Below are 20,854 nucleotides of genomic sequence, written 5' to 3'. Positions count from 1 at the left end.
GCTTACTCCTAAAATTTAAGGATCCCTGTGCCTCCTTGTTCGCCTTCCACTCCTCCCAGTAAGAATAAGTACATTGACCTCCAATGTAGTAGCCCTCTCCTAAATTATAAGATCTAGTGTCATGCTTCCGCCCCTCAAAGATAAATCAGAACACCATGAATAGATATGCCAACATTATGCGTCTTTCACAGTTTTTGTATAAAACGCAAATGCAACATGCTTATCGCGCGTCGATACAATACGCTATACTTATGAGCCGCAAAATCGCACGATAGTGATAAAAAAAGAGGAATTTGATTAAACATATTTATATTGCAAAATAAGACACTATACATCACATGGTAGACAGTTACAATACAATGACATGGACATTTGGCAAAAGGTTGCCCACAAGTTCCTCTCACAATTAGCAAAGCGGGTCTTCCTGAAAAAATAGAGGATATTGAATGAGTGAAAGTTTTAATACTGAACTTATTGAACGAGTTGAATAAAATTTTATATTTGGCGAGGCTCGTGGCGAGAAACCATAATTTTTCATGCACGGCCGTGCAAAACAATTTCTTACGGAAGTCGCAAAATCGACATGGGTATGGGTAAAACACATGAACAACATCAACCTTTTATCACATATTGAATAGAAAACCGCGATGGATCAAGCTAGATTATGGCATACCTCTAGCGTCACGACATGCTTCACTCCTTAAGCTTCGAAAACTGGAACTAGACGTATACATCTAAGGTTTCCATTTCTATCAAAAATTCACCGCATGGCTGTGGTGGCTACATCCTAGACAATAATGTAAGCACCTCTCCCAAACACCGACGTCATGGCCACCCCCTTTGTCCTTCCTAGGATTGTATACTACTGGAAACCACCTATTTCCCGCCAGTTGCCCTACCCCACCGTAGAGCATTTCAAGTGCAGCCATAGCTGCATAAAAAACTGTCTCGCCTTGAGTTTCCCACACCGCATCGACCGTACCGCACTGCACCGCTCCTACCCGCCTGTTTTTATTTTTAATATCTTATTATCCTCTTTTCAACAACTATTTGTTAGGGTTTTGTTTTTGCAATTTTTGAAATACAGACATGTCTACGCCCCAGCTAGGGTAGGGGTAGGGGTGGATTGTAGGCGTAAGAGTAAAAAGTACAGCAACTATTCCCGCATACTGCATTATATACACACAAAATCACAAAAGGAATTTTAGTTTCCAGTTTAATTTCCGTAGTGTAAATATATTAAAACATATTTAAGAAAACATATTTGATAAAAACTTCATAAAAGGCAGTTTGGCTGTCATATTTAGAAGCATGATCGTGATATAACCATGTAACTAAGACTCGAACTCAAGGTCTTTGGTTAAGCGATATTTATAATACAGGCATTCCGACAAAGTGAGAGAATTTCAGTGAGAGAATTTTCTGGTAAAGGAGACAATGATCGAGTGACAGATATTCCCAGTATTAGATATAGGCCGAGTGAAATATCAGCCGAGCGAGAGAGTATCTCTGGCGTAAGATATTGGGGGGCGGGGGGCCGAGTGATAGAATTTGATATAAGCCGAGTGAGAAATATTTCAGATATAGGATATCTACCAAGTGAGAGATATCCCTGTTATAGGATATCAAATGAGTGAATGATCTATTTTGTAAAGGATAACTGCCAAGTGAGAGATATCCCTGTTATAGGATATCAAATGAGTGAATGTTCTATTTTATAAAGGATAACTGCCAAGTGAGAGATATCCCTGTTATAGGATATCAAAAATGAGTGAATTGATCTATTTTATAAAGATAACTGCCAAGGAGAGATAAATATGATATCGAGATAGTGAGTGACAATTCTGATAAAAAAGAATATCAAATGAAGTGAGTTATCTTTGGATTTAACTCAATACAGGATTGGAGCAGTACCCTAATAAGACGCTTGCAGAAATCATGATCACAAAATAGACAAACATCGTTTTTTTCGCAGATTTTTACATTTTTCATTCATGATCATACATAAATCGGTGTGAAAAGATGAATTAGACTATTTCAGTTCATTCCGTTGGGTAAAAAGGCAAGATTTTAGCATTTTATGATTCAAGCGCCTTGTCGTATAATATACCGGAATACGGTATTTAGTGCGGTGCTCCAATCCTTTTTTTTAGTCTCACTCGTTATCTTTCTGTGTGAGTGAAAGATATCGAATTAGCGACTGATATTTTTTCCTGTTATAGGATATCGAATGGGTAAGTCATATTTCTGGTATAGGATATCGATCTTTCTTGTATAGCATATCGAATGATTGAGAAATATTTCTGATAAAGGATATCGAGTGAATATTTTTTTTGATACAGGATACATGTTTCTTTAAGGACGGATCATGTCATCAATAAATTAAGATCAAGACCTTATAAAATAACTTATTTATTACACTTAAAATGAATTTGTAGAAATGAAATTAAAACTATTTTATATAGTAACAAAGTGACAAAACTTTTATGTATATTTCATTTGATATAAATTTTTGCACATCTATTATCGAGAAGCAAATTAATTTTTCAAAATTTGAAAAAATCTTTATATCGTTTTTTAAGTGACGCAAATGTTAGGATACTCTTTAAGAGTTTTGTGCAGTGTTGCAGCATTCGATACTAATTGCCGATTACCGTTTAATAGGAAATATGAACAATGCCGAATAGTTGTAATTTGTGTTCCTCTCAGTGTTCTTATATATTTCTGTTCCTATTAAAAATTTTTAAAGAGACTCCATTAAGTTTTTTTTACATTACAGCGCTGATTTTTTTTCTCTTCGTAGATTGTGTTCCAGTTGATTTAGGTCTTATCCAAAAACTTGGGTGCACATTTATAGCTCATTCTTCATCCGGCTTTTCCAGAATAATCATTTTATTACCGACAAATGGAAAGCGTTACAACGCTTTTCTTTCAAATTCGGCTAATAATCGCATATAAAATTGATTTTCAATTAATTTTGAGTATATTTCTTTGTTATCCTTGTAGATTTTTCAAATTAAATGTCTCTATGTCTTTTGACGTTAGTGGAGTTCCTTTAATTATTTAGGAATGGATACCGCTCGGCACTTGTAATACAACAAAATCATCTTGCATCGCTTTTACCCATTCAATTATGAAATATAAACATGTATAATTTCAGCCGTGCACCACATCGAGTACGTGTAGTTGGCAGATCCCGTTCTCGTTTGTCGAGAATACGAACCGAGCCAATAAATGAAGTCAACCGGGACAGTAAGTATATACATATGATTCATTACTTCTTTAGCTCGAGCCCGCATAGCTCAATCTATTAGAGCGCGAGACTTTTAATCTCGACATTGTGGGTTCGATTCTCGGGCTTACCTGTCCGGTAGAGCGTTGCAATCACTATAAATCTGGCGACCCGAATTCGATTCCCGGACGGTGACATTGCTTCCGTTGTGATTGATCATAAAAAAATTTCTACAGTCATTCGCATTGTACCTGTGCTCTGGTATGTACAGAAGTTACAGTTCCTTGCGAAAGTGACTGCAATTAGTACTGGTAAACTGTCTGACAGCCTGCCCAGGAACGATGCGGAAACTGAACTGTGCTCTGGTAAATTCTGATAATATTCAGTTTAAGCGCTTGAGTTTAAACTCTTTATTTTTACACTATACGTCACAGTATTTTTGCAATGACCTGTATATTTGGCTCCTCCTCCTAACAAGTCATTCAATCTCGTTCGCGCATGCTTAGTAGACTGGGTATATAAACCGAGCACGCTTCTGCAAATTCCTTTTCGATCCAGTCTCCGAGCTCCAGAAGCTGCCGTGAACTAACACGGAAAAATATTGGAGAAAAAATTATGTAGCGGTTCTGAACAAACATGGCAATAAGACTTCATTTTTGTGTTTTTTTTAAAGTAGCCGAAGGTAGAGTTGCTTTTCTTTATTATCTTTTGATATTGTGTTAAATTTATCTTACAAACCCAATTTTTTCAATTTTATTACGACCACGAGATTTAGACAATCTAGATCTATTACCGATACTGTAGGCTTAAGGGCAGAGAAAGGTCTGAGAAAAAAGTGATCCTACTAAAGACATTGTTGATACTATTTTGCAATACTGCAGTAGGTTTATTTAGCCTAATAAAAACAAAAATTATTTTGATTACGTCATCACTAGACTTTATGACGTAACAAATACCTTGTGGACTAGTGGAGTATACAGTGTAATAAATGCCCTGGCAGTATGTTATTGTGTTAATGTTTATAAAGTAGTATTGATAAAATAAACCTTTATCTACCCATAAATTATGTTGAATGATTGTCCAGGTAGATCTTATCCCTTAATACAATAAACTTTTCACGTAGGGATGCTTCATAATGGTTAGTAATGTCATTCGTAGACATTATAAGTCGTGATAAAACGTAAGACGTTAACCTTGTATTTGTTGTAGACTCAGCATTTTAATTCTGATTTTATTCTTTACTTCTTTTACAAATTGCTGGGGCCATTGCCAAACGACAACCTAACCTGTCACAAGTTTTTCTGGCTGTCAAGGTTTCTTTGAAGAGACTGGTCAACATTATGTTCTAGACAATGGCACCAGAAACAGAACACAGAAGTCGGTAGAACCAGCAGAAGTTGTGATGCCTAATCAAGCTAATTGTTGATACAGATTAACCGATAGACAGGTGACGTCACTGTTTTTTAAATACAAATTATAGTTAAAATTTAATCTATGCTGTTTGTGACAAAAATGACATTATCAATTAAATACACATATATTCCTTATTACAGAAGAGTTTCTTCAAAAATGCAGAATATTAACAAAATGTCGGTATTTTAACATAAAATATTTCTTAAAAGCAACTGTCACAACTGTAAGAAAATGTTTTAAACTTGGCGGATACCTTGGAGTGATGGATTTTTTTGTAATTTTGCACATTAGTAATTATCTATTACTGTATCAAATAATACGATAATTAAAAAAAAAAAAAATATAATATTTTTTCCAGTACTGTCATGTCAAAAATCTCTTCAGTCGAGTACATTTAAGTTATAAGACATCAAGGACCTTTAATTCATAAAATGACAATAATAATAAAATATTTGGGGGAGACAGGAAAAAGAAAAGTCAATTAATGATTTAAAATGGACATGTGACTATTGATACAATTACATCTAGTCATCACAATATTATTCTTTAACTTTTTGAACATTTCCCCTGTCTTCCAGAGATGTAAAATTATGTCTATATTTACAATACATTCGAGTTAACATGAACTAGATATACGCTCTTGGTTTTGCTCTTAAATATAGTTTAAATCTAGGGAATATGCCTATTTGGATATTAAATCTGCATTCATCATTTGCGGGAACATTAATTGTAAATAAACATTTGCCATTTTTAAAGGGTCGGGTTGCACAATTTTCATTTTCAAAGTCAAGCAATAATTTCTAAAATTTTATAGATATCGTTCAAATCGCAGTAGTTTAAACCTATGACTTTTCTGTCATTAGGTTAGGATTTTGGTTTTCTTACATTATAACATGTGACGTTTAGTTAAGTATTTACATATTAAGTGACTGAAATCGACGCCGAAAACTAAGCCATCCGAATTCCTCAGCATAATTTGCACAAATTCGTGGTCTTGAGTGTGAGCATCAGTTTTGAGTTTTATTACTAAATGCAAAAAAAAAAAAAAAAGTAATAATAATTATTATATATAATACTAATAATAAGAATGACAATAATGATGCAATGGTATGGATGCTATTGCTCAACGGTTTCGTCGTATCAATTTTAATGAGTTAAGGTTAAATAAGTTTTTGAATTTTATATTAAAGGCGATCATTGGTAATTAACGGCATGGCTTATGGGGAGAATAGCATTTCTTGAGAAATTTTCTTTTAAGAATTCGTACCAAGTGGAATTGTTGCTTGTATACATCTGTTAGGAAACGATGTAAAAAATAAAAATAATATAATTAATACTGCTGAGAAATATGAAATTGTCATACAGACAAAATATATGGATCCATGAAGAATAAATGAACGTGTGATGAAATTTGCTTTCATCTAATATTTGTTTATCTTAGAAATAAACACTAAAATAAAAAAAAATAAAATAAATAAAATAAAAAAATAAAAAAAAAAATAATAATAATAATAAAAAAAATAAATAATAATAATAATAAATATATGTTCAATACAAAATACTATTGCTGATTCAATGACACGTTTTCAATGGTCAAGGTTATTCCCGGAATAGCCATTATGGCTATTCCCGGATTAACCACAACAGGCATCTAGGCTTCCCTCCAATACCATTAAAGATCCTGTTTCATATTTTGTTCATGGTTTTATTTCATAAATATGATGCTAAAATTAAGATCTGTCAATATTGTAAGTTCCAATAATTATTATTTATAACGATATTACCTAATTTAACATTTCATGTAAATAAAGGGAGGTAATTAGAAATGTATTTCCTATAATAAAGTCAAATTTTCCAATAAGAAATGAATGCATATAATTTATTGATTAAATATAATATGCACAAATGTTTGCAGTACACATTTTACATATTCTTCGATGTTTGAAAATTGTTTTATTTGCATAATTATATAGTATATATAATACATAACATATATATATTTTTTTTTTGCAAGTGTGGTATACACTCAGTAACAATATCAATTACAAAACATACAGGATCTTTAAGCATTTCTTCAGATATTCAACCGGAAGTAGAAAGATTAGTTAATTATCAATTAGTTCGTCACCCTCGGGCTACAGAAAATCTGGAATTGAGTGTTATGTTTATTTTCGGTTCTGTTTTTAATATAGCCACCCTCAGTCTTACATAAACTTGATATAAATGGCATACCTGCTTTTGTAACAATACGCACGTCACAAAACGTTGTTTGCATTTGTCTCAATTACCTAATGTAAACTATAAAGCCTTGTTTATAATACAAAGGAATTCATTGTGTGACAGTAGCATATCGATGTTGAAGAATACCAGTTTGGACTAGAAATTAAACGTAAACTTACTTAGAAAATCTAATAAATTACTTAAGAGATATTTATGCCTTCAGTTTGAAGAAATTCTCTACTTTTCGTCACGTGTTACTGACAATATCCAAATTTCCATCTTGAAACAACTTACTAAAAAGTACATGTTTGGCTATAATGATATATTTATTAATTAGCTATAGGCAAAATGTCCGTTTTTTAACCGCACACAAATGATCTAGATTCTAGAGTGTATTGGTACGTTTAATAGCATCGCTTAAACGACAAAATAGAAAAGGAAACGTATTGATGATATACAATTGTATCTTTAATAGATATCCCAATGCAAATGATAAAGCTTCAATGGCTGTACTTTCATGCCATTTAATTTAAAGCAGCATGCCTCCAGATTCATGCAAATTTTCATGAAAATTTAAAAAAAAAAAAAAAAAAACTATGTAATTCAGCAAAATAAAAGAAGTCAAAATATGCAAAATAACCCTCATTGCGTTAGTAACGCAGTAGAAATATGGTGGAAAATACTGCAAAACATATTGCATATTATAAAGATATTACTTCAGTTTTGCAGTGTCTATAATAAATATAATTATGGGTGCAGTTTACCCACATTTAAATGTATTTGTGATACCGTCGACGGATTACAATGCAGTAATTTAACTTCACTTAATAATTAATATATCACCCTGGAAAAAGAAAAAAAAAAAAAAAAAAAAATCATAATGGGTGCAGTTTACCCAGATATATTTTATAATGGGTGCAGTTTACCCAGATATATTTCTATCAGATTATCATATTGAACATGGGTGCAGTTTACCCAGATATATTTTGTTATGGGTGCAGTTTACCCAGATATATTTTTATTATGGGTGTAGTTTACCCAGATTTATTTCTATTATCATATGGGTGCAGTTTACCCAGATATATTTCTATCAGATTGAACATGGGTGCAGTTTACCCAGACTTATTGCACTTTTGGGTGCAGTTTACCAAGATATATTTTTATTATGGGTGCAGTTTACCCACTTATATTTCCTAATTTTGAACATATATGGGTGCAAATTACACAAGGATATTCATGGAATTTTGAACATTTATAGCTGCATTTTCCCAAATACAATAATGTAATTTTGTACATTTATTGGTGAATTTTGGCCAAGTATTGGTACATTTTTCATTGCAGATAATTCACGTAAAAATTGTTATTAAATTGTATCGTTGTGAAGAACAAATTCGTTATAACAATAACATGTTTAAAAAAAGGTTTTCCGACGACCCAATTCCTTGCATGGGTGGTTGGCTCATCTCTAGTAAAGACACTTTTCATTAGTTTTTCGTTTTGTGTGGCATGTCCTCTTGTATGTGAAGTTTTTGTGTGACATGTGCATTTCATTTCATAGAGCCTACAATTTAGTATCTTCTTATTTAAATCTACCTGCATATTTGCTTGAACATTACGGTGTGATTCAAATGGGTTCTTCTTCGTCAGCGACTGCTGATGAAGAAGAAATTTTCTTTTAAGCCTAGATAAATACAAATTTTCCTATGGTTGTGCAACATCTTTCCAAGCACTTAATTAATTCAGTCTCAGATTTGTTTGCGACATTCTTATAGATATATGGCTGTTCTCTTTGGTGGAACGTATCTATATTAACATACAAAATAGTACAAACTTTATTAGAAATAGGGATTGTTGATAAAGTCCTAAAACCCCGTGATCTTTTTGAGTAGATGGTGCCATTAACTCCTGTCTGGTCACAATACTACGTTAATTAATTAAATTTCGTTCGTGGTGTATGCTTAAACACACCAGTGTCTGCAATTAAATCGTCATGACTGGGTCATTTATTTTGGTTTATGTTAGCCCGCTGTTGGCGGAAGGCTCTCTCAATTCTTCGAGACCCTTTTGGCGAAAATCTAACATAAAATTACAGGTTTTTGCAATCGATGACGAAGCAAAACCTATTTTATAATATTCTATTTTATATAAAGGTTCAAACTCTATTAACTTTATGTTACTTAATGACCAGTCATGACGGAATTTTATGCCAACCATAAATAAAATAAGTTAAACATATATGTTGCATTTATTATCATTTGTTCCTTTAAAGTGACTATGTTGGAAAAAATAATATTCAGTTTAAGCGCTTGAGTTTAAACTCTTTATTTTTACACTATACGTCACAGTATTTTTGCAATGACCTGTATATTTGGCTCCTCCTCCTCCTAACAAGTCATTCAATCTCGTTCGCGCATGCTTAGTAGAACTGGGTATATAAACCGAGCACGCTTCTGCAAATTCCTTTTCGATCCAGTCTCCGAGCTCCAGAAGCTGCCGTGAACTAACACGGAAAAAATACCCACCCGCCCTTCCATTTGCTTTGCTGTTGTCTCTTTTTTCTGTTTTCAGGTAATAATGACCGCCGCGATACTTAGCCCTTCTTCGTCATGGCTGGAATTATCATTTCAACAGTCAATATTTGTTTTGCGACATCCGGAAATTTGCCAACGTCGACTGCCAGACCCCTGTCATTTGAATCCGACGTCGGTTCAAAACATACATTTAACTGGCCTGTACATAAGCATAAACATTTCGAACACCTGTGGGATGCAACTGACTTTCGGATATTTGTAGAATAGTCATTAGATAACCTGTAACCGATGTCGGTACAAAACAAAACACTGTTAATTAACTTAACCTATGTGTAAATAAAACACATATTGTCTTTAAAAAAGTATTGATATAATGGTTATTATCATATCATTACATTGTTATACATGGTTTCAAGCAAGTTTACTTACATTATATATCACACTACTATTTAATTAAAATAATAATTTTTCTTATAAAGAACGTTTCTCTTTATTGAGCTGTATGTATTTTGTATTTTATATGTTTACTGGCATATCTGAGCAGGTCCGTTGTTCTATATTCCGAGGAATAGTCTGAGGAGGTTTCCTCCGTGCATGCCAACGGATGCTACGGTTCCTCTTAAAAAAGGGGTTTTACGTAGGCGGCCAGTATTCCTAAGACGAATATACGATCAAACCTGTTGAGTAATTGTTCTGGTTTGGAATGTCCTAGACATTCTATGGCAGTTTTGATCGTGATATGCTTGATAAATGTATTTATATATACAAATGGCTGTATCAGTCTTTTCAAAATTTAACTAATTTTTATTGATAATATTTATAAAACATATTTTATAAGCTTCGGATATAAAGTGTTTATCATATCTGGCATTGTCAGCACATTGTCTCTTTTTCGAAACATAATTTTAATTGATTATATCTAAATAAACATATTAAGCTACCGAAGCATATATAAGCAATATATAAAATGTCACTTCCGACTGTTGGGATATGAGTATTAGTCATATAATATTATAATTGATATACATGTAATTGTTAATATTTTTTCTATAACAGATTGTCTGGAATATTTAATGCTCTTATTCAGCCGTCGATATGGCGAAAATCTAACATAAAATTACAGGTTTTTGCAATCGATGACGAAGCAAAACCTATTTTATAATATTCTATTTTATATAAAGGTTCAAACTCTATTAACTTTATGTTACTTAATGACCAGTCATGACGGAAATTTTATGCCAACCATAAATAAAATAAGTTAAACATATATGTTGCATTTATTATCATTTGTTCCTTTAAAGTGACTATGTTGGAAAAATAAATGTTGCTTACTGTCGTGATCAGAGGTAAAACTTCCAATACCACAACTTTAGCTCGACTATCTAAGAACCAATACTCTGATTATCGCCCATTGTGATCATAGAGAAAATTCATTGTAAGCTTTGCGTATGGCTGAATGAATTCACATAAAACATCGCACATTTTTTTGAATCGAAATTATAGATCAATAGCAAAATTATAGATCAATAGCAAAGACCTATAACTCTAATATGAATCCAAACTGAAAAAAGTCCTTTTCTTAACTTTTCTGAATATTACAACCTTTAAAATTATGAATGAAATCGTTGTGAATTCATACATTTAAAATGTGTATTTTCTTTTACTTAAAAAGTCAGAGAATAGTTTGAGAAAGATGTCATACTTCAAATATACTGTATCGATTGAAATAAGTGTGCACCTAATCTTGCTTTTAAGCTAATAAAATAACAAAAACTGAATACCGAATTTAATTTTTGAACAACCTTTATTGTAGCTTATCGTTTAAAGGTCAAATTGATTGAACTTGTACTCTTTGATTCAGATGCCGTTTCCCGTCGAATTTTCCAAAACATGCACACACGTAACAGGTCGAACAACTTTGAGCACAACTCGATGGTTCACAGAAATTACATGGAGCAACCACCACAGCCTCATAATGTTCGACAAACCAGGAACAAACCTAGACGCCTGGGGCTTACAAATGCTGAATATCAAAGATCAAGACCTGATGCCCAAGACGAAGCCAACAGACAACGCACTGAGCTCCGGCGTTTGCTTGAAAGCTTAACAGAACCACAGGGAGCTTCAAGTAGCAATGAAAACAGCACCAGGCAACAGCAAGCAGCTAGTTATCATGTCCTTGATAACCAAGACCAGCAGCCAGGGACATCCGGCGTATCTGAAAAGCTAAACGAGGAGCCACAGCCAGGAACTTCAAGTTCGGCTGGAGGTTGTGGAAGTAGCAGTTTGAATTCCGTGAGTTTTCTTCAAAGACATTGCCAGCCTTTTAATATAATAACAAACGCTTTTTAAACATGTAACTTGTATGTGTATTTTTTTTTGATATCTATTTTTAATATTGTAGTACAATAGTTAGTAATTAATTTATTTACTTATTTTAATAAATTTTTAACATTAAAGCGAAAAATTACATGTATGTTACATTAATTCGCACGTCTTCAATAATTTGTGTAGGTTTGCAGACAGGATGGTTATTGGCGTCCAGATTTGGACATGTACTCGAGTTCTTCAGAAGAGGATATTGCCGATATCGACACGGATAGATTCACTCGCAGAAATCCTAAAAGACGTCATTCAAATAGAAATATTGTACAGGAAGTTAAGAATGTCATGCGCAGGCAGGCGGAAATGCAACACAAGAAAGCAAGAATGACAAGGACTAGGAATCTGTCAGAGAGTAGCTCTGAAAGTGACAACGGTAAGATACGGTATATGATTTTTTAAATGCCAAAGGCAAGTACAAAAAACTGAACATATGTCAATGAGACGGAAGATTAATGACAAGGATATTAATGGTGGCGGTGGATGTATGAATGATGATGATTGTGGTGGTAAGATTGATAGTGGTGACAATGATGTTGGTGGTGTTTGTGATTGTTAATAATGATGATGATGATTGTGGTAATAATTGATGACAGTTGTGGTGACAATGATGTTTATGGTGGTGATGAATATGCTAATGATGATGATGGTGGTTGTTGTAATGATTGATGATGGTTGTTGTGACAATGATGTTTATAGTGGTGGTGATGAATATGCTAATGATGTTGATGGTGGTTGTTGTAATGATTGATGATGGTTGTTGTGACAATGATGTTTATGGTGGTGATGAATATGCTAATGATGATGGTGATGGTTGTTGTAATGATTGATGATGGTTGTTGTGACAATGATGTTGGTGGTGGTGATGGTGGCGGTGGTTTTTGTGTTTGTATTAATAATGATAGGGGTGGTGATAGATATGTTAATGATGATGATGTTGGTGGTAATAATTGATGACAGGTGACAATGATGTTTATGGTGGTGGAGGATGTGTTAATGATGGTGATGGTTGTGACTGATGATGGTTGTGGTGACAATGATGTTGGTAGTGGTGGTGGTTGTGTTAATTATTTTGATGGTGGTGGTAATGATTGATAATGCTTGTGGTGTCAATGATGTTGGTAGTGGTGGTGGGTGTGTTAATGATGATGGTGAAGGTGGTAATGAATGATGATTGTTTGTTGACAATGGTGATCTTGGTAGTGGTGGATGTGTTTATGATGATGATGATGATGATGATGATGATGATGATGATGATGATAGTTGATGATGTTGGTGGCTGTGGATATTTTAATGATGATGATGGTTATGTTGACAATAATGTAAGTGCATTGGATGGATATGTTAATGACAATTATGTTTTTTTGACAATGCTGTTAGTGGCTATGATGGATATGTTAATTTATATGATGGTGGCGGTAATGATTAATGGTGATTGTAATGACAATGATGGTTGTTTTGGATGTGATAATGATGAAGCTGGTGGTGGTAATGATTAATGATGGTTGTGGTGACATAGATCTTGGTGGTGGTGGATATGTGAATGATGATGATGGTTTTGTTGACAATGATGTAAGTGCATATATAGAATGGATATGTTAATGATGATGATGATGATGTAAGTAATGATTAATTATGATTGTGGTGACAATGATGTTGGTTGTGGTGGATGTGTTAATAGTGATGATGGAGGTGATGATGACAGATGGCAGTTGTGGTGACAAAAATGTTGGTGGTGATGGTTGGTGTTAATGATGATGGTGGTGCTGGTAATAATCGATTATGATTGTGGTGTCAATGGTGGTGGTGGTGGTGGATTTGTTAATGATTATAATGGTGGTAGTAATTATTAATGATAGGTTGTTGTGATGGTGGTAATAATTGATGATGGTTTAGGTGACAATGTTGTTGGTGGTGGTGGTGAAGGATGTGCAAAAGATAGTGCCGAGTGAAAAAGAGCCTTTCCAACACTATTGGGTTTTATGCGGTAGCTTGAAATAGCAAAAGATTTTAAAACCAGTGACAGGGGTATAGTAGAAGAGCATCAATCATTTTAACACCAGATCTGTCCTACATTGGCGCGGGCATTGCTAGGTAATTGCTTGGCTAAAGGTCAAAATCCCCATTTATCCCGGGCATTGAAAAAATGTCTTATGCATGGAATCAAAATAAATGAAAGATTTTAATTGTCAGCTGAGCCCTTTTGTTAGGGTATATAATCTGTTTATGTTTTGAAATGTTTTGAAAAAATATACATGACGGTCTTATCTTCAAAAGTTTTTCTTTCGTTGCCTGTGTAACCAGAGATATAATAAAACTCAAAAATTGCATCATTCCAGTGGTTCTAGAGCATAAAGAGCACACGGCGAACTGTAAGGACTGATGGATTTGTATTTTTGTCCGTAATGAACAATTAACTTTTATAGAAATGGTTGAAACGTGTTGTCTAAGGTACATGCTCATCACTGCGACGCCATGATATACGTCATATGACGTTTCATTGCACTGACGTGACATATACACCCACCTTTTGTCAGGTCAAACGTCATTTTATACATTTTTGTAGAAAGCACAATGTGTTTGCTTTTCATTTTTACCGATCTAACTAAGTATTTGTTAGAAATGTACGTCTTTAAAAGTCTAGTTCAAAGCTTTGTCAACTGGACACAAACATATAGGTCCGATCTTAAACTTAACTGAACTGTTTTTGCGGAAAAAAGGTACATAGGAACCGAACGGACTCGGTTGTACATCACTGCATTAATGAAATCGAAAGCGTTTATTCTGCAGCGCTGTTATGCGGCGTTTCAAATATTTATAGATTTCTACGTAAACTATTTTCATTTGTAAATGTATATTTTTGTATTTAATATACTATTTAATGTCCTGCTTATGGTAAAACGTGTTTGAAGTGAGTATAATAATTTGTGATCAATAGGTTAATTGAATAACACCATTTACCATCTTTTACACAGACAAAGATGTTATTGAATGTTCTCAAGATAAAAACAGAGTCATGAAATGCACGCGTTCAAATGCTCACAGAAAGTCTAGAGAACATCGTTTAAACAGAGATATTGTACAGGAAGTAAAGGCAGATATGCGCGCTCAAGCGAAAGTGCGTCGTAGAGAAGCAAGACTTACCAGAAATAGAAACCTACCAGAAAGTAGTTCTGAAAGTGATAGTGGTATGACTGTTGTTTTTTTCACATGCGACACCGAATATGGTTAAACACGATAGACTTCTCTATGTACTGCACTATATTCCTAAGTAGAACTGAACGTCTTTTACTTTCTCTCACCATTGAATTTTAGTCTCAATTCTTTTGTTGCTTTGTAATATTAATGTTTGCATCTTAAAATACGTAAAATACCACATAGCCAACAATGAAGTAAATTGGTAATGCATGAAAATACAACAGTCTGCTTTCGTTAACAAAACAATTACGTATACTGTGAATAAAATTTCAAGCTTGAAACTTGTCTTAACGTAAATTTAAATAAACATTTATCATAAGTTTCACATAAAACACAGCTTAATATGTTTCTATCACACGACAAATATAACAATGTATGCAACTATATAGTAATTTGTAACGTTTTGTCACATACAGATTTGGAAGTTAACATCAGTTCTTCAGTAGAAAAGCCTGTAAAGAATGACAGTCAATTGAAGACCCGCAGAAATCCGAGGAGACACCATTCAAACAGAGACATTGTACAGGAAGTGAGGACTGATATGCGCATGCATGCAGAAATGCGCCGCAAAGAGTCAAATGTGGCCAGAAATAGAAATCTCTCGGGCAATGACAGTGGTAAGATCCTTAAATTAATTGCACCACGTTGTAAATAGGAAAAAGCATTATCAATGCAAATATTTATATAAACTTACAGCAAAGTGTAAGCATAAATAGAGGTGAAAAATCTAACGTTATTTCTTTTTAAATGACTACCGTTAAAATTGTAGACATATACTTACAAAAATAGTCAGTGTTATTATCCTCGGAACATATAAACTAAGATGTTAAAAATAATGTTTTTTTTTGTTTGTTTGTTTTTCTTTTACGTTCCAATTAACCCCCTCCCCTTTACAACACCAACTATAGAAAACAAATAAATAATCATAAGCAGTTTGAGTTCAATAAATAATTATCATACGGTTCTTCAGATGTGATTCCAGGCAAAATATCAAAACAGCATCCGAAGAATGGTTCATGCCAAGAAGCTGGAAGGGACATAAGTGGTGGCAATTCAGAAAATGAAATCCAACAGGCAAAGGCAGACATGAATGCAAGGGCGGTACTGCGACTGGAGGAAGCAAACACTAATGAGGATAAAATCCACTTGGGTACACGCTTTGAAAGTGACAAAGGTAAGTCTGATAACACATAATGTTGTAATCATCCTTTTGCAATAGATATACATATGATATACAATTAATGATGACAAACTAATTATAATGACGTATCACACACTTAAGGTCATTTCATATTTGCAAAGGCCTACTGTAAGCAGTTTTTGTAAATATGAATCTGCCTAGGCTGTCCCACTCTTTTCATAGATTGAACGTTACAGGTAAATTCCGATGAATTGTTACGGTCATGTGAGCTAGTTAGTATTAGTTACGGATGCAAATAAAAGGGGTCTTTTTATTGTTTCTTTGTCCTACGCAGATAAAACAATCACGCATTATAGGTACCCTGTTCTCTATGTATACAAATTGATCATATTGTCAGGATGACTAATTTTTTTATTTTGGCTGTTCGTTACGGCTTCCGAATGGATGCTTAAAAATTCAATGTTAATAAACATAACTAAGTAAATTATAATGTAAACTAAATACGAACGTTTTTGTATATTTTAGTGTGGAAAGAATTTACATGAAATGTTTATTTGTTTGAACATATTTCTGTGCAGTAAGTAAAATACATGGATTCTGTTCTGTACATATATATGTATGTATATCGTACTTGTGATTTTGAATATTTGTGTGTACTGGTGACCAAATTAGAAACAATGTGTTGTGTTGTGTTGTTTTGTAATGAATTGTATTGTGTTGTAGTGAAATTTAACTATCCAATGCTAAATGTTACTGTTATGCTTTGGTAAAACTCGATTGAGTTTTTAGATAAATGTTATTAAGTAGAGCCTATTATATGATTGTTTGGTTTTAAGGAAAATGCCAAAACGATGGGCGAAAATCTTCGAATTCTAGCTATGTCATTGCTGAACCGGAACGCACGTTTGTGTCAGATCATCATGAGGAAAATATTGAAACCGATTGCCGCAAAGCAGAGGGTAGTATTGCATTTGAGATCAGAGAAACCAAGGAGAATAAAGTTGACCACCACGATACCAAGGATAATATTGGAGCCGACGCTAAAGATACCATTGTGAGTTTTGCAGTAGATGAATTCAAAGGAAATGATATGAATGATCGTCTCGAAACCATGGGAAATATCCAAGCATACAACAAACAACCTACTGAGCACACTAACAAAAAGTATGATATGGAGATTACAAGTGCCCTTAACAGACACGCGAGTCCTGTTGGAAATTTGCATAAAAACGGGTCACAAGGCACAAGCAGCAATCTACCCACACTATTAAGTACAACTAAAAGAAAAACTGAAAATGCCACTGGTTCGTCACTGATCTCAATTGCAAACACAAATAACAAAAATGAGCTTGCATGCAGTAGTGATAAAAACGTTATCACAAAGAAGATGGAAGTGAAAATGAATGAACAAACACCAGAAGAAGAGGAAAAAGAAAGAGAAGCGTCACTGAAAAAAATGAGAAATATGCTTTTTGAGCTGCTTTTCGAAAATCACATGTCTTCACCGCAAGGGTCATCACCTGTGGAGCAATGGTGGAACAAAGGAAGAGTTGTATTGTTTGCCGATGTTTTTAAGAAGAGAAATGTAAAAAGCAGCGCTCCTGCTCCTGCTGAAGATGATATCATCATAAACCAATTAGGTAATACAAATAGTTTTTTCAAGCAAAATGATAATAGTAACAACAACAACAACAACATCAACAACTACAACAACATGTTTGTGACGACGATACAGAAAAACAGAAATGCTTTCCTTGAGAAAATCTACCCTACTGGAGGCAATATTTTGGTAACGACATTCTGGGAGATCAACGATGTAGGCCTTGAGAACAACGATTATTTTGAGAGTGACCGAAATGTAACAAAAAGTTTGCTATTCAATGACGCATGCCTTGAAGGCAGTAGACATGTTGGAAGCGAGTCATGTGAAAAGACAATCCGCATAAGAAATGATGCAGGCTCAACAAATAACAATTCTATTGGATATAAACCATGTGTAACGACAACTGACAAAATACATGACGCAGTCTTAAAGAACAAATTTATTAGAATTGACCCATGCTATATGACAACCCAGAAAATCAACAATACAGGCCTAAAGAACAGCAGTGAACAACCTGGTATAATGGCAATAGAAGAAATCAATAAGACATGTTTACAGGACAACATTTCTTTTGAAAAATACCATTGTATTATGACAACCAAGGAAATCATTGATGCAAGCTTGGAAAACGACGATACTATAGGAAGTGACCCATTTGCAGTAATAGCCCAGAAAATCAGCGACGCAGGCTTAGAGAACAACGATTCTATTAGAGTTGAATCATGTGTGACTACAAGTGAGGAAATCATTACAGCAGGTTTAGAGAAACGGAGTGAGCCATATGTAATGATAAACCAGGACATAGACATTATGGGCTTAGAGAACAACGATTCTATTGTTTTAACTGAAGGCATCAACATTGCGGGCTTAGACAAGAGAAAGTCTATTGAAAGTAACCCACATATAATGACCACAAAGAAAATTAACGATGCAGGCTTACAAAAAATTAATCTGGTTGGATGTGACCAACGTGTAATGGCAATCCTGGTAAACAACGACATATGCTTTGAGAATATCGAGTCTATCAAAATAAATCCATATGTATTGAAAAATCAGGGTAACAACAATGAAGAAGGCTTAGAAAGCAGAGTTTTTGTTGGAAGTGATTCATGTTTATTGGATATCCAGAAAATCATCGACGCAGGCTTAGAAACCATTGATCCTTTTGAAAGTGAATCATACGTAATGACAATCAACAAAATAAATGACACAGTTTCAGGTTCAGAGAAAATTGATACTATTTCAAGTAACTCATATGTAATGACAACCAGAGAAATCATTGATTTCTTTGATTTGGGCTCGGAGAAAACAGTTCCTACTCGGAGTGAAATGACAAACCAGGATATTAACGACACAGGCATAGGCATCACCGGTCCTATTAATAGTGATCAACGTGTACTTAAAACACGGGAAATTCAGGGTACAGGTTTTGAGAAGATTAATCTTATTGAATATGACCCATATATAATGACATTCCAGATAATTAACGACGAAAGCCCGGGTGTAGTTAGGTAAAGGCTTGAAAAAGATCGGTCCTAATGAATGTGACCGACGTGTAATGACAAAACAGATAATAAATGACGCAGTCTTAGAGAACAACAACTCTGTCGCAAGTGACCTGTGTGTGATGGACAATCAGAAAATTAGCGAGGCAGGGTCGGAGAACATGAATTCTAATAATTATAGCCTATGTGTAATGACAACTCAGAAAATCGACGACGCAGGTTTTGGGAACTTCAAATGCATTGGAGATGGCTCTAATGTAACGACAACCAAAAGTGGTTCTCACGTAATAACAACCTGGAAAGGCGCACTCGTAGCAATTTTAAGTCCTATCAAGTGTGACCTTAGGGTAATGAAATCTCAGATAATCATCGAAGGAGGCTCACAAAACAACGACTCTATTGAAAGTGACTTCTGTGTAAAAACAACTCAAGAAATCGACGATGTAGGCTTTAAAACCTACGAATTTATTAGGAGTGACACATGTTTAATGACAACCCAAGAAATCAACGATGCAGGCATAGAGAACATAGATTCTATTGAAAGTAACCTGTGTGTAATCAATGATGCAGGCTTAAAGAAAACTTACCATATTACATGTGACCCATGTATACTGACAACTCAAAATACAAAATATGCTGGCTTAGAGAAAAGCCATCCTATTGGAAGTGATCATTGTGTAATGGCAACTCACAAAATCAACGACGCAGGCTTAGAGAACAATGACTATATTAAAAGTGAACTATTTGTTATTACAGCCCAGCTAATCAATGATGCTGGCTTGGAGGACATAAATACTATTGAAAGTAACCATTTAGTAATCAATGTCGCAGGTTTAAAGAAAATTTTTCATAATAGATGTGACCCATGTATAATGACAACTCAGAATAAAAAAGATGCTGGCTTAGAGAAAAGCCATCCTATTAGAAGTGACAAATATGTAATGACAACTCATAAAATCAACGACGTAGGCTTCGACAGGCTTCGAGAACAACGACTCTATTAAATGTGAACTAGTTGTAATTACAGCCCAGCTAATCAATGATGCTGGAATGGAGAACATAGATTCAATTGAAAGTAACCTTTGTGTAATCAATGACGCAGGCTTAAAGAAAACTTATCATGATAGATGTGACGTGTGTATAATGACAACTCAGAATACAAAAGATGCTGGTTTAGAGAAAAGCCATTCTATTGGAAGTGACACATATGCAATGACAACTCATATAATTAACGACTTTATTAAATATTAATACTATATTTAATTATAGTCCAGCTTATCAATGATGCTGGCTTAGAGAATGTCTATTCTTTTACATATCATCCATGTTTAATGACAACTCCCAAAAACGAACGGCGAGAGTTTAGATAACAGCGCGGTTCTGTTAGAAGTGACTCTTATTTAGTGACAACCATGGAAATCCATGACGCAAGCTCAGATGACAATGCATATATTAGAAGTGATTTATGGAACCATGTATTACTAAAACTGTGAAAATCAATGATTTAAGGTTAGAGAAATTTGATCATAATGAAAATGACCCATGTATAATGACAATTAGGATATTCAGTTGGATATGACTCATATCCAATGAAGGAAAATACATCCTATTAGATGTGACCCATCTATA

At 34.1% G+C, this 20,854-nt stretch overlaps 1 protein-coding gene across 1 annotated transcript; it reads left to right on the top strand.

Annotated features, from left to right (window-relative positions):
* The first annotated feature begins 3,163 nt into the window (after window positions 1–3,163).
* On the top strand, window positions 3,164–19,237 carry LOC132736512 (protein PF3D7_1417600-like). The gene is made up of 7 exons (XM_060723649.1): window positions 3,164–3,252; window positions 11,258–11,691; window positions 11,911–12,154; window positions 14,754–14,966; window positions 15,393–15,593; window positions 15,947–16,150; window positions 16,954–19,237. Exons 2-7 carry the CDS (start codon window positions 11,287–11,289, stop codon window positions 19,233–19,235), a joined length of 3,549 nt encoding a protein of 1,182 aa, XP_060579632.1. The 5' UTR covers window positions 3,164–3,252; window positions 11,258–11,286; the 3' UTR covers window positions 19,236–19,237.
* The last annotated feature ends 1,617 nt before the right edge of the window (window positions 19,238–20,854 follow it).

Source organism: Ruditapes philippinarum, unplaced genomic scaffold, assembly GCF_026571515.1.
Source record: "Ruditapes philippinarum isolate M1 unplaced genomic scaffold, ASM2657151v2 ctg4475_1_1_1_1, whole genome shotgun sequence".
Lineage (NCBI taxonomy): Eukaryota > Metazoa > Mollusca > Bivalvia > Venerida > Veneridae > Ruditapes > Ruditapes philippinarum.
The sequence above is the reverse complement of the archived record's forward strand: the minus strand, read 5'-3'. Positions and strand labels throughout refer to the sequence as shown.

Coding starts and splice junctions, on each gene's coding strand:
- LOC132736512 (XM_060723649.1), top strand. CDS start 11,287: ATGCACACACGTAACAGGTCGAACAACTTTGAGCACAACTCGATGGTT. Junction 14,967..15,392: donor TAGTTCTGAAAGTGATAGTG/GTATGACTGTTG, acceptor TGTCACATACAG/ATTTGGAAGTTAACATCAGT. Junction 15,594..15,946: donor TCTCTCGGGCAATGACAGTG/GTAAGATCCTTA, acceptor ACGGTTCTTCAG/ATGTGATTCCAGGCAAAATA.